The 14,004-nt window shown below is 44.0% G+C and overlaps 1 protein-coding gene across 1 annotated transcript in view; it reads right to left on the bottom strand.

The window, feature by feature from the left end:
• LOC121568932 (voltage-dependent calcium channel gamma-2 subunit) overlaps positions 1 to 6,138 on the bottom strand; it is a 76,987-nt gene extending 70,849 nt beyond the window's left edge. Inside the window, exon 1 of the mRNA XM_041879419.2 lies at positions 5,282 to 6,138. Within this exon, the coding sequence (XP_041735353.2) occupies positions 5,282 to 5,507 (226 nt within the window). The 5' untranslated portion in view covers positions 5,508 to 6,138. The remainder of the gene's footprint in view (positions 1 to 5,281) is intronic.
• Between the last annotated feature and the right edge of the window lie 7,866 nt (positions 6,139 to 14,004).

Raw genomic sequence — 14,004 nt, 5'->3', positions numbered from 1 at the left:
GGGATTGTCCATGAACCACTATTGCCCCTACCTCAACAAGTGGTTGAAGACCAGACCACTCTGAATTGCCACGGATGTAGTACTCTGTATTAAACTTGATACGGCCATCCAGTACTCCGGTGTGTGTGGCTGCGCTTGGATTCCTTGATGGAGATCATGCGGGCATGTAATCCTGCCCATGCAGCTGGGTGTACAGTGGAGCTGTGTCATAATACAGCCTAATGCCACTTTAGGGTCAGGTCATTAGCCTGGGTGGGCATGTGCCAGCCAGGAGTAATCCTTATCTGATTGGACTATGAGACTAATCCTGCTCTGGAGCACTGGCACTGCCCAGCCCAACGATCTCTGCACTATCTCTCATTCTCTGTCTCTCTCACACACACACATACCGAATATATACACACTCATGTACGCACACACGCGTGTAAACATTCACACGCACACCCACACACCCACACACACACACACACAGACACACACACAGACACACACACACAAACGTGTGTACACACACACACACACACAACAAGTGCTCAGGCTCAAACACACATACACCAACAAAAACATACGCATGGAGAAAACACTAGTAGATTACTCCCACATCTGTGTTAAAAAATGCATGAATGTCAATGCCACACCCACAAACTCATAAGATACAGTGCATGTACCATAAGATACAGTGCATGTACACACACACTGGTATATTCTCAAGATGATTGACAGGAAGGAACCGAGGGAGGCCACACGAACAAGTCCTGGAGTTTGGTCATGTCACACCCTGACGTATGGGACTCTAGTATGTGAGTCAGGGTGTGGAGTTCTACGTTGTATTTTCTATGTTCTCTTTCTAGGTTGTGTATTTCTATGTGTGGCCGGGTGTGATTCCCAATCAGAGGCAGCTGTCGCTCGTTGTCTCTGATTGGGGATCATACTTAGGCAGCCTATTGGCAATCATTAGTTGTGGGATCTTGTTCCGTGTAGAGGCTTGTTTTGTGTTTAGCCTGAGGACTTCACGTTACGTTGTTTTGTTGTTTTGTTCGTGTGTTTATCGTTGAAATAAACATGTATGCATTTCACGCTGCGCCTTGGTCTGACCCGTCCTTCAATGTACGTGACAGATCATTCATTTCCCCAACCATCCTACATATATTATCTTCAGCACCAGTCCATTTCCAGAACTGAGAAACCAGGAAAGGATACCAAGTGGGTGAATTTCACGTTTTTTTTTTCATGCAGAGTAAAGCTGGCCCCTATATATTCTCATTCATATGGCATCACAAAGCATTGGACTACTCTTACAAACTATTGTTGATAGTCCTTCATGGAAAACGGCTCTGCCAGTGAACCCAGAGGCAGGGGTGTGAATTATTGGTCTTGCTGAAGAACACAACTCATACAACAGGTGATAGGAAAAAAGGGGGGAACACTGCCACCAAAGTGGCCCTCTTTTGTCAAAGCATTTTCCCATCCTCTTTTGCACCTCCTGCCCGCCCCCCCTCCTTCTCCCTTCCTCCATTTCTCCTCCTATAGCCGAGGCAGAGGGGGGCGCTGTAATGAAGATGAATGGGGCAGATTAGCGTGGAGCGAGGCGTGGCGGTGTGCTATACCTGGCTGTGAGGAGAGGAGGCCGTGCCGACCAACGCGGATGCTCCGGTAGGCAGTCGCCCAGCCCAGACAGGATGGAGCAGTGTCCCCCCTTCCTCTGGAGCCCAATCCATCAGCACCACGCATGTTTACCGTATGCTTAACACACACACACACACACACACAGAACATAGCCCCAGACGAATCCCCCCACCTCTTCCCCTTTGTATGGCTCTGCCTCAGTATGGCAATAATACACAGACTAGTTTGCCCAGTCTTCAAAGCATAGGCCAGTCTTTCTGCCAGTATAACTGCTAGTATAACTGGGTGCTAGTGTATTGGGTGACTATGACAATAGAGGCTCCAAAGGATTTAATTCTGTGTTTAAAATGTAGTCTTGGATATTTATTTCTCACTATAGAAGAGGCATTTTGTATCTTATTGGGGTCCCCAATTACTCTTCCTGGGTTTCCAAACAGGAAACAAAACAACAAATAAAATACCTAAAATACATAATTCAATATACATAATCCTCCTGTTGGTAGAGCATGGGTTGTGGGTCCGATTCCCTTGGGGACCAGTATGAAAAAGTATGAAAATGTATATATACTACTGTAAGTCACTCTGGATAAGAGCGTCTGCTAAATGACTAACATGTAAATGTGAATAATATACATAATATACATAATATACATAACACTACATAATATTACATAACCTCCTGCCTCTAACTCACGCTTCAGAAACAGGAGATGACTCCTGCCCTATAAGCCATTCCGGCTCGCACAAGGCCACCCACCTACATAATACAATATACTGTATAATACAGCGCAAATTACAATACAAAATATATAAACATGGCTGCGTCTCATTTGATGTGAATGAGTGAAGCAAGCATAGAAATGTGGTGATGCTGAACTCTAATCTTTGACCTTCTTCGTGATAGACTGTGTTACTCCTGTTAGAGGTTGTTTGCCCAAATAGTAGGCCAGGGGCACATTGTTGCCAAATCTTGTGGAGGGCTCTTTGCTGATAGCACACATCTTTTGGTTTCTCTGATATCAGGAAAATTGAATCAAACACTGTAACAGATCAAGGGACTCAGCATTCATATGAACCAGCTCCAAGGGCAACTGTGAGATTTCACAAATGAATCCCATGCTTTGGCAATGGCATATGCTATTGCATTTTCAGTATGACTGATAGTACAGGCGACTAGTGAAAACAAGTGTAAATCTACTAAATCTATATGAGACATATTTTACCGAACCATCGAAGAGCTCCACTCTCATTCCAGTGCTGGAGAGGGAAAAGGACCTGAATGTTCACAGGAGAGAGAAATCAGTGAGAAGTGCATCTACCTTCACACAAACACGCACACATGCATAAACACCCCCACACACGTACGTACATGCACACACACACACACACACACACACACACACACACACCACACACACACACACACACACACACACACAGCCGTGAGGCTACTTTATACAGTGAGTATTACAGTGACTGGAGTGAGCAGTAGAGTGGTAGATGGGTGTGTGGGATATTCCCCTCTGTGATCAGGGGCTCTCCTCTCCAGGAGCTGATTAAACAAACACAACCCCTCGCCCACCTGGGCCCACATCATGAGCTATATGAGTGGGCCAGAGCTGGGCTACAGCAAATCACTGTCTGCATTGTCAGTTGTGATACAGACAGGATGCATCCTCATCCATCGCAACAAGGTAGCTACCAATATATGAGACATAAGGTGTGGGATGATGATGTTCCACTTGATTTCAGCATTGGCATGAACCTCTACATGCTGTAGTTACAGTATCCACCTGAGATGGCAGACAGAGCAGCACCACACCTGGTCTGCAGCAGGAGCTTCTTGTGGCTGAGCTGCTGCTTATACTCCACTGCAGCTGCACCCGGCTCTGTAGTTTACTTCCTATTTTTCAATATCCCAGATTTCGGAATAAATTGTGCTAATTACCCATGAATAAATTTACCCGATTGCGTTTTTTTAAAGCCCAATTTCCACAGCAGGAAGTCGTTTGAATTGGTATTCAAATGAATCTGACCTCGATGTGCAAATGCGATGGTGCCGTTCTCCGCTTCCTCCCCTCATCAAGGCCTGAGACCATTCATGAATCGCAAATGACAAATCAGTGTTTATTTCCTGCCATTTTGATCACCGATTCAAGGGAGGGCGGCTGTTATCTTGCCACAAAAGAGAAGCTGCGGCATATGGGCTTTGTAATTGTAATTCACCTTGTGCCAAGGATAGGAGATTTTGGTCAGGTCTGGACTATGAACAATTGTCTGTTAATTAGATAACGGCCTGACTAAGGCAAAGGCCAGTCACATCACACCACTGATTTTCTCCACCTTCACAGAAAAGTGTGAATTTTCAACAGAGGTTAAAAATCGAAGACTTTGAAAACCTCTCCACATCTGTAGTTAACCTGTGATGGGTCACCTTGAGACCTAAAATGGCCCTCCCACTGTATATCCTGGCTAGCACAGGAGAACAGATGCAGAGAGCTCCTGGAAGGGGTAGCTGCAGGGTATCAGACAGACCTTGCTAAAGCCGCCCTGACAGATGTGGCCAACGTCAGCCATCCAACCTTGGTCAAAATCACCCAGTGATGTCGATTAAGAAATTAACATACAACAGTACTTTCATTGTCCAGGAAACTCTCAAAATAAAAATGCATCCTTGTAATTTCCAATGTTGTAATACATTTTTGCCATTGTGAATTTAACATGCCAAAAAACACATAACTTTATTCTGTGCAAACATTCACATTTTTAAGAGTTCAAATCATCAGATCTTTACAGTTGAGTGGCACTGACATTATTTTCATAAACCACTTCCTGGGGCTGACTTCACCTCAGGCTGTTAGAGCAGAGATCTGACCTGAGACTGACTGCTTACTGCTTATCACATGACAGAGGAGTGTGCAGAGAGACAGGAGGCCTGTGAGAATCTCTCTGCTAAGAAGATGAGCAGATGTGTAACGCTGCGTGACCTCACAAGGTTACACTGCCACGCTCAAAGTCAGCATCGGACGCCTCCGCCGGAGCATGACAGGAAACAAGACGCCGCTGTGTGTCAAGTCAAGACGTAGGAGGTGGTCTTGAACCTGCGCTTGAGGTGACTGCGTTTGACACCTCGTAAAATACTAAGCACAGCCAGTTCAAAGTGTAATGACAAGCACTGTTAAGGCACCCCATCATCCCGGGGTCAAAGGTGGGGTCAGGATGGAAATAGACCTTTGACAGGAATGGCTGACTCTCTGTTGCTGTTGTGCATTGGTCATTTTCATATGTTATCACAATTAGAAATGTTTGAAAAATTGTGCTGTTTTGAACAATACAATCGACTGGTGGCAAAGAACATAGAAAGTCATGTTTTGAAGGTGTCACTTGGGGATTGTGTATAGGCCTAAGAGGTGTGAAATGGAGGGTTCTTACAGTAGTTTATTGGCCCAATTCTGTCTGATACACTGTATGGGGCTTCAGCTAAACCTGATCCACATGGCATATGTCAGTAGAAAAGTAAAGGAAGGGATAAAAGTTATAACGTCAACGAGTGGGATAGGTCTTGCTACATGTAGCTACAGGTTAAAATGTAATCACTATGGTATACTGACATGAAGGAAATAAAGTGACTGCAAAACGCATGTGGCTCACTTACCTTCTAAGCAACACGTCCTCCACAATCCCGAATGGGTCATCACCTCTTCGTTCTTCTTGCTGGTCTCGTTATCGCTGACCGACTTTGACTTGCACGTGCCGCGCGAGTACAGCCAGTAGTCCGTGCCAACCGCGATGGTCATGAGACTGAAGGCGGCAAATGCGCCCACAGTGGTCAATAGCATCTGAACTCCGCGGTCAAACAGACCCATATTTCCGCATTCCATGAAAGGGGGACCCCCTTTCCTCTTTATATATAGGAAATAAATATTTGAAAATTTACGGGACCAAACCAAACTAAAAAAATGGGATATATTTGAGCGAAAGGAGGGGGAAGGAGGTGGATGCGGTAGGAACTTTATGGTTGCGTTTGGGTGAGAACTGACTAAGAGAAATTGGGTTTCCTTTTAGGGTAGTTTGGGGAGGAGGACGCAGTGTCTCTCTCCCCAGATGGGTTCTTACTAAATGTTACCCCAAAATATAAGAATTATGGACAAGGTAATGGCCTCTAAAATTGACTATACCGTCAACTGTTATCCCTATAACTACAACTAGCCTACACTTGCAGTTGTAGCATAAACCTACTAATGTAAAGATAATATTATGTATAATATACAATCACAGTAAGTGATAAGTAGAGAGAGACGTTAATATAAATGGAAAAGGGGATAGTCTCAATCAAAATTCAGTAGGCTATTACGCTTTGAGACTAGCTTTTGTCTCGTGCTTTACAGTGTAGCACTTAACACATGTAGATCGCTGGCAATCTGTTTCTTGATGTGCAAGGTTTGCAGATAAGTACTGTTCTATGGATAGCACTGAATTAATATGAGCTCAAATGGATGAAGAGAAGAGGGTGGGGGGTGGTGTTAGAGTAATGGTAGGTTTACAACAATTCTGCCTGGCAAGTCAATATGTCTCTTAGATGCGAAATTAATTACAATTATTGTTGTCATATAATCCTGAATTTCTATATATTTTATGTTTAATTATGTTTGAATAACCCTACGTTAGGGCTATTCTAGTCAAGAGGGAAAAGCAAGGAGAGAAACAGGGACGGGAAATGAAGGACAGGGAAAAAATATCATAATAAGAAGAACATATTTAAATAAATGGACAATTCAAGTCCAGTAGAAACAAACGAAAATAATCCTGGGGTCTATATTATATAAGAAAGTAAAATACTAAAGGGCTTGCATCAATTTGATAAATCAACCAACAATGGAATGAAGAAATCAAGCCCAATTAATTAATGAATTAATTAGTAAAGAAACAGATAAATCAGGTCGAAAACAAATTAAACAAGCGCTAGATTTCCTTTTTCCAAAAATTCTGATCCCCAGTTTCCATATGTAGCCTTTAGCTCTTTGAAGGTTTCCGCCGAAAATGGGGATCTGCGGTTGGAAGGGGTGCCGTCGACGATCCGGAGAGAGCGGGGTGCATCCAGAAAGGCAAGCCGACCATTACTCGACATAGAGCCGGGAAGAGGAGAAAGAGGAGGTGGGGATGGCGCCGGAACTGATCCCTTTTAGTACCACTGTTAATGCTGTTTTTACTTGGGTATCCAAATTCACGGTTGTATCACACCCAGAACCGGAACCAGAACCTTCCCACTTGCATAGCCCTTGCACAATGTAAATCGAAAATAATCTGATAGAAAACTCAGTTGCAAATCAAAGCAAAAAACGACAGTAAATGTTCCAATCCTTGTTCCTTCCCTTGTTCGTTTAGATGATAGCGGAGGTTTTTTTCTGAGGGTGTAGGGGTGTGAAGCTGGGCTAGAAAAATATATTACACAACCGGAGGAAGAGACCGACTGCACGCCACGCCGAACCAACAGTACAGATCCACAGAGGGGTTGAGAGGGGCGCAGATTGGAATCCGTATATTCTGGATGTCAATGTCAGCGCTATGCATTTAATTGAGGTTTTCTCCTCTAGGGCGATGGTTTATGTCAGTGTTTGAATGCTGATTGTAATGCTGTAGATTATGAGTATATTTTCTTCCCACACTGACAGATGCTGTGCTCTGGTTTTAGTAGGTTACAGTGCTCGTCCACCGATGCTGGAAAGATAGCCTATTAAAGATTTTAATTCCATTTCTGGAGTGGAGGGAGGGGTGAGTAGGGGGTGCGGGGGTGGAGGGCTGGTTTTCTGTGTGTGTGTGTGTGTGTGTGTGTGTGTGTGTGTGTGTGTGAATAGAGGGGGGTGGGGTTAGTTAGAACTGGCTGAAGGATTACAGAGAAATGTATTTTATATTTATGCTTTAGCATTATAAGCACTGACGTGTTTTGGGTTATTGCCATCTCAGGTTTTTATGGTAGCCTATTCATGGTGCTCCTAATGCTCCTAAAATAACCCCCAAAAATGATTTATTGTATTGAGTCTGAATTGCGTGACTCCACTCTTTTTCGTGCTCACTTGGTTTTGACTTTGGGTGCCAATTTTTCTCATTTTACATCCCACACTTTTAGTGCAGCTGTGGTTTCTCTCCCTCTATAATAATTTGTTTAATGACCAAATAACATGTCCATATTTTGACGCAGGGCAGCCTTATGAGATGCAATCAATCGCTTTTGGGCTGTTTTCAGACTTGGCCATTTGGTTCCAAACAATCAAGGTGTCGCTTATAATTGCAAATAAATCAGATTTATTAGCACCTGCCACAGCCAGCAAAATATTTTCTCGGTCCTATACATGTAATTACTCCATGCACCTTCAATGCAATAACTCTGAATAGGGAAATAAGCAGTAGGAAGCCATAGAAACGCGCGGGGGTTGTCCGCCGCTGCTCCCGAACTTGTGGTCCACTCTCATGGTGCTGAAAGGACAGCTCCCTCCGCGCGCTGTAAACGTCGTTCAGTGTTCAGTAGCTTGTCTCCCCCTATCTTTCATGCGCCGCACCTGCAATTGAGCGTTTAATCCAAACAGCTATAGCGAGAACTACGGAAGTCCAGAGAGAACATATGAATAAAACAATAATTCCCTCCTTTTGTGGAGATCACGAAATAATTGTATTGTGATCATGACATAACAAAAGTTGTTTTGTCGAGATCACAAGGTCATTTTCTAGTGATCACTACATAACAACAGTTGTTTTGTCGAGATCACGAGATAAACTATTAATAGGAGTGGATGTGTTGATGATAGATTGACAATATGGCTGAGGCAGAGCCCAGGTTGGATCAGTGCATCCGTTTTTATTTTGATTAGGGATTAACCCAGGCAGAAATTGCATTTTGTCTGTCAGTTATATATTGCTTCCAGTTTTGGCTCCAATCCAATCCAATTTTAAAGACATGTAATAGTTTTAACAGGGAGGTTGGCCTGTCAATAGCAGCAAAAACACAGTCACAAACAACAATTAACAAGTAGTACAGAAAAATAAAAGGAGTAAAACAGGTGAAGTGAATCACATGTTGAGGTTTCTAAATACTCCAACATTTCATGAAGGCTACAGTCTTATTGTCATTTCAGCCACAAATGGTGGGCAAAATGTTGTGGTGCTGAAGGACAGCTCCGCCATCCATCTAGTTATAAAAATAATCTCACTGGCACATTTCGGCAGCAGGTAGTTTACCGGTTAAGAGTGTTGGGCCAGTAACTAAAAGGTCGCAGGTTTGAATCCCCGAGCTGGCAAGGTGGAAAAATCTGCCTTTCTGCCTTTGAGCAAGACAGTTAACCTCCACCAATAACTGTGCTGAGGACATCGATCAAGGCAGCACCTCACTCTGATTCAGAGTGGTTGGGTTAAATGTGGAAGACACATTTCGGTTGAATGCATTCAGTTGTCCAACTGACTAAGTATCAGTCCCTACACCCAAACGAGGGCACTGCGTTCATCCACCTCTGGCCTGCTGGCTCCCCTACCTCTGCGGAAGCATAGTTCCCGCTCAGCCCAGTCAAAACTGTTTGCTGCTCTGGCACCCCAATGGTGGAACAAGCTCCCTCACGACGCCAGGACAGCGGAGTCACTCACCACCTTCCGGAGACATTTGAAACCCCACCTCTTTAAGGAATACCTGGGATAGGATAAAGTAATCCTTCTACCCCCCCAAAATTGTAAAGTGGTTATCCCACTGGCTATAGGGTGAATGCACCAATTTATTTTCTGCCATTCCATTTGTCCTGTCAACTCTTCCTCCTCGCAATAAGGCCCATTAATTTGATCTTCCTGATGATTCTTCAGTCCAACTCTTCAACTATGGCAGGCTTCTCCCTCCATCACTCATCTCTAATGTTTACCCAACCCAGCCATGTACACAGATTTGGGGGCCCATTAGCCCATGTCGCAGTGGCTTTACTGAGCAATTAGCAAACAAATAGCACTGCTAGTTTTGGCCAAGGACTCTGTGATCTCAACAAACCGATGGAGCAAATAAACTGATGCATGAACAATGTATTGGGACTGGGAGTTGGGTGTTGGATCCACAGTGACTGTTGCAGAGGGTTGGAATGAGATATCATCACAAGATCGACATGATCTGGAAAAACTCTAGGCCTAGTTTTAGGTACAACCTAGCTGGGCCAGTAGATTTTCCTGGGCAGGTCACATGATCAGGAAAACCTCCTGGCCATAGTAATCCGTCCTAATTTGAGTGTTTTTATAATGCAGGCCATTTTGAACCTGGTTACTAACTGTAGTGGCAGTCCCTAGCGCCCCACTCATTAATAAGCCTGATGTATTAGACCCATGGGACTAACCTCTGATCTACACAGCCCTTCCATTGGAAATAAAATAAACACTTGAGCCTATAAGGTGAGCAGAAACCTGGCCCTGGCACACACAAATTACTGGCTCTGTCATCTGGTCTGTGCAGGTTGAATGGCTGTGAGCTTCATCATAAAAGAAAAGTCATCATCATTTTCTTCTCAAGCCTCAGGTTATGAATTGTGGCCAATGTCTCTGTGACACGTTTGGACAAGGTGATGTGTGTTTCTCTTACTTCAGCATTTATCAGTTCTGAACAGAGAAACACTCCCTCACACTGTAGGTCTTTAATGTGCGACTGAGATGAAACATTTTCATCGGTGTCTTGCTCACATACTTTTTTCCTCTCTTCCTCTCATCTGGGTCAAACTGAAAAATTCTTAGTCCCTGTAATTACATTTACATTTACATTTACGTCATTTAGCAGACGCTCTTATCCAGAGCGACTTACAAATAGGTGCATTCACCTTATAGCCAGTGGGATAGCCACTCCATAATGTATTAAATAATATTTATATTTTATTTTTATTTTTAATTAAATTTTTCGTTATTTTTATTTTCTTTCTTTCTTTTTTTATTTTACTTTTTTTTCCCTCTTTTTTTTGGGGGGTGGGGGGGATGTTGGAGTAAGAGGGGGTAGAAGGATTACTTTATCCTATCCCAGGTATTCCTTAAAGAGGTGGGGTTTCAAATGTCTCCGGAAGGTGGTGAGTGACTCACCACCTCCCGGAGACATTTGTCCCGTGGAAAATGCTATTTTTCCTAAATCAATAAACAGCACCTTAATTTCCCCCTCATATGTGTGTGTATTTTTCACCTATATATGTCTCTATATCTGTCTCTATACCTGTCTATATATATGTCTCTATGTCTCTCTCTGTATCTGTCTATATATCTGTCTCTATATATGTCTATACAGTGAGGGAAACAATTATTTGATCCCCTGCTGATTTTGTATGTTTGCCCACTGACAAAGAAATGATCAGTCTATAATTTTAATGGTAGATTTATTTGAACAGTGAGAGACAGAATAACAACAAAAAAATCCAGAAAAACGCATGTCAAAAATGTTATAAATTGATTTGCATTTTAATGAGGGAAATAAGTATTTGACCCCTCTGCAAAACATGACTTAATACTTGGTGGCAAAACCCTTGTTGGCAATCACAGAGGTCAGACGTTTCTTGTAGTTGGCCACCAGGTTTGCACACATCTCAGGAGGGATTTTGTCCCACTCCTCTTTGCAGATCTTCTCCAAGTCATTAAGGTTTCGAGGCTGATGTTTGGCAACTCAAACCTTCAGCTCCCTCCACAGATTTTCTGTGGGATTAAGGTCTGGAGACTGGCTAGGCCACTCCAGGACCTTAATGTGCTTCTTCTTGAGCCACTCCTTTGTTGCCTTGGCCGTGTGTTTTGGGTCATTGTCATGCTGGAATACCCATCCACGACCCATTTTCAATGCCCTGTCTGAGGGAAGGAAGTTTTCACCCAAGATTTGACGGTACATGGCCCCGTCCATCGTCCCTTTGATGCGGTGAAGTTGTCCTGTCCCCTTAGCAGAAAAATACCCCCAAAGCATAATGTTTCAACCTCCATGTTTGACGGTGGGGATGGTATTCTTGGGGTCATAGGCAGCATTCCTCCTCCTCCAAACACGGCGAGTTGAGTTGATGCCAAAGAGCTCGATTTCACCCAGTTCTACTCTGAATCATTCAGATGTTCATTGGCAAACTTCAGACGGGCCTGTATATGTGCTTTCTTGAGCAGGGGGACCTTGCGGGCGCTGCAGGATTTCAGTCCTTCACGGCGTAGTGTGTTACCAATTGTTTTCTTGGTGACTATGGTCCCAGCTGCCTTGAGATCATTGACAAGATCCTCCCGTGTAGTTCTGGGCTGATTCCTCACCGTTCTCATGATCATTGCAACTCCACGAGGTGAGATCTTGCATGGAGCCCCCAGGCCGAGGGAGATTGACAGGTCTTTTGTGTTTCTTCCATTTGCGAATAATCACACCAACTGTTGTCACCTTCTCACCAAGCTGCTTGGCGATGGTCTTGTAGCCCATTCCAGCCTTGTGTAGGTCTACAATCTTGTCCCTGACATCCTTGGAGAGCTCTTTGGTCTTGGCCATGGTGGAGAGTTTGGAATCTGATTGATTGATTGCTTCTGTGGACAGGTGTCTTTTATACAGGTAACAAACTGAGATTAGGAGCACTCCCTTTAAGAGTGTGCTCCTAATCTCAGCTCGTTACCTGTATAAAAGACTTTGATTGAGAGGGGGTCAAATACTTATTTCCCTCATTAAAATGCAAATCAATTTATAACATTTTTGACATGCGTTTTTCTGGATTTTTTTGTTGTTATTCTGTCTCTCACTGTTCAAATAAACCTACCATTAAAATTATAGACTGATCATTTCTTTGTCAGTGGGCAAACGTACAAAATCAGCAGGGGATCAAATATTTTTTTCCCTCACTATATATCTGTCTCTATATATCACGTTTCAGGAGAAGACCCAGATGCAGACATGTGTCGAAGTAACACAAGTTTTTTTACAAAAACAGGTGGCAGGCAAACGACAAGTCAAGGACAGGCAGAGGTCAGTAATCCAGATCAGAGTCCAATAGGGTACAGAATGGCAGGCAGTCTCAGGTTCAGTGCAGGCAGAGGTCAATAATCCAGGGTGGTGTGACAAGGTACAGAACGGCAAGCAGGCTCAGGGTCTAGGCAGGCAGAATGGTCAAAACCGGGAAAAATAGAAAACAGGAACTTGAAAAAGACAGGAGCAAGGGGAAAACCGCTGGTAGGCTTGAGAAACAAAACGAACTGGCAACAGACAAACAGAGAACACAGGTATAAATACACTGGGGATAATGGGGAAGATGGGCGACACCTGGAGGGGGGTGGAGACAATCACAAAGACAGGTGAAACAGATCAGGGTGTGACAATATATCTGTCTATATATCTGTCTACATATCTATATCTATATGTTCAGACCCCTTGACCTCTTCCACATTTTGTTACGTTACAGCCTTATTCTAAAATTAATTACATTGTTTTTTTCCCTCATCAGTCTACACACAATAGCCCATAATGACAAAGTAAAAGCATGTTTTTAGAAATGTTTGCTCATTTATTTAAAATAAAAAAATGAAATTTCACATTTACATAAGTATTCAGACCCTTTACTCAGTACTTTGTTGAAGCACCTTTGGCAGCGATTACAGCATCGAATCTTCTTGGGTATGACACTACAAGCTTGGCACACCTGTATTTGGGGAGTTTCTCCCATTCTTCTCTGCAGATCCTCTCAAGCTCTGTCAGGTTGGATGGGGAGCGTTGCTATTTTCAGGTCTCTCCAGAGATGTTCGATCGGGTTCAAGTCCGGGCTCTGGCTGGGCCACTCAAGGACATTCAGAGACCTATCCCGAAGCCACTCCTGCGTTGTCTTGGCTGTGTGCTTAGGGTCTTTGTCCTGTTGGAAGGTGAACCTTCACCCCAGTCTGAGGTCCTGAGCGCTTTGGAGCAGTTTTTCATCAAGGATCTCTCTGTACTTTGCGCCGTTCATCTTTGCCTTGATCCTGACTAGTCTCCCAGTCCCTGCCGCTGAAAAACATCCCCACAGCATGATGCTGCCACCCCCATGCTTCACCATAGGGATGGTGCCAGGTTTCCTCCAGACGTGACGCTTGAATTCAGGCCAAAGTGTTCAATCTTGGTTTCATCAGACCAGAGAATCTTGTTTCTCATGGTCTGAGAGTCTTTAGGTGCCTTTTGGCAAACTCCAAGTGGGCTGTCATGTGCCGTCTGGCCACTCTACCATAAAGGCCGGAGTGGTGGAGTGCTGCAGAGATGGTTGTCCTTCTGGAAGGTTCCCCCATCTCCACAGAGGAACTCTAGAGCTCTATCAAAGTGACCATTGGGTTCTTGGTCACCTCCCTGACCAAGGCCCTTCTCCCCCGATTGCTCAGTTTGGCCTGGCGGCCAGCTCCAGGAAGAGTCTTGGTGGTTCC

The sequence above is a fragment of the Coregonus clupeaformis genome, unplaced genomic scaffold (assembly GCF_020615455.1).
Source record: "Coregonus clupeaformis isolate EN_2021a unplaced genomic scaffold, ASM2061545v1 scaf0549, whole genome shotgun sequence".
NCBI lineage: Eukaryota > Metazoa > Chordata > Actinopteri > Salmoniformes > Salmonidae > Coregonus > Coregonus clupeaformis.
The sequence above is the reverse complement of the archived record's forward strand: the minus strand, read 5'-3'. Positions and strand labels throughout refer to the sequence as shown.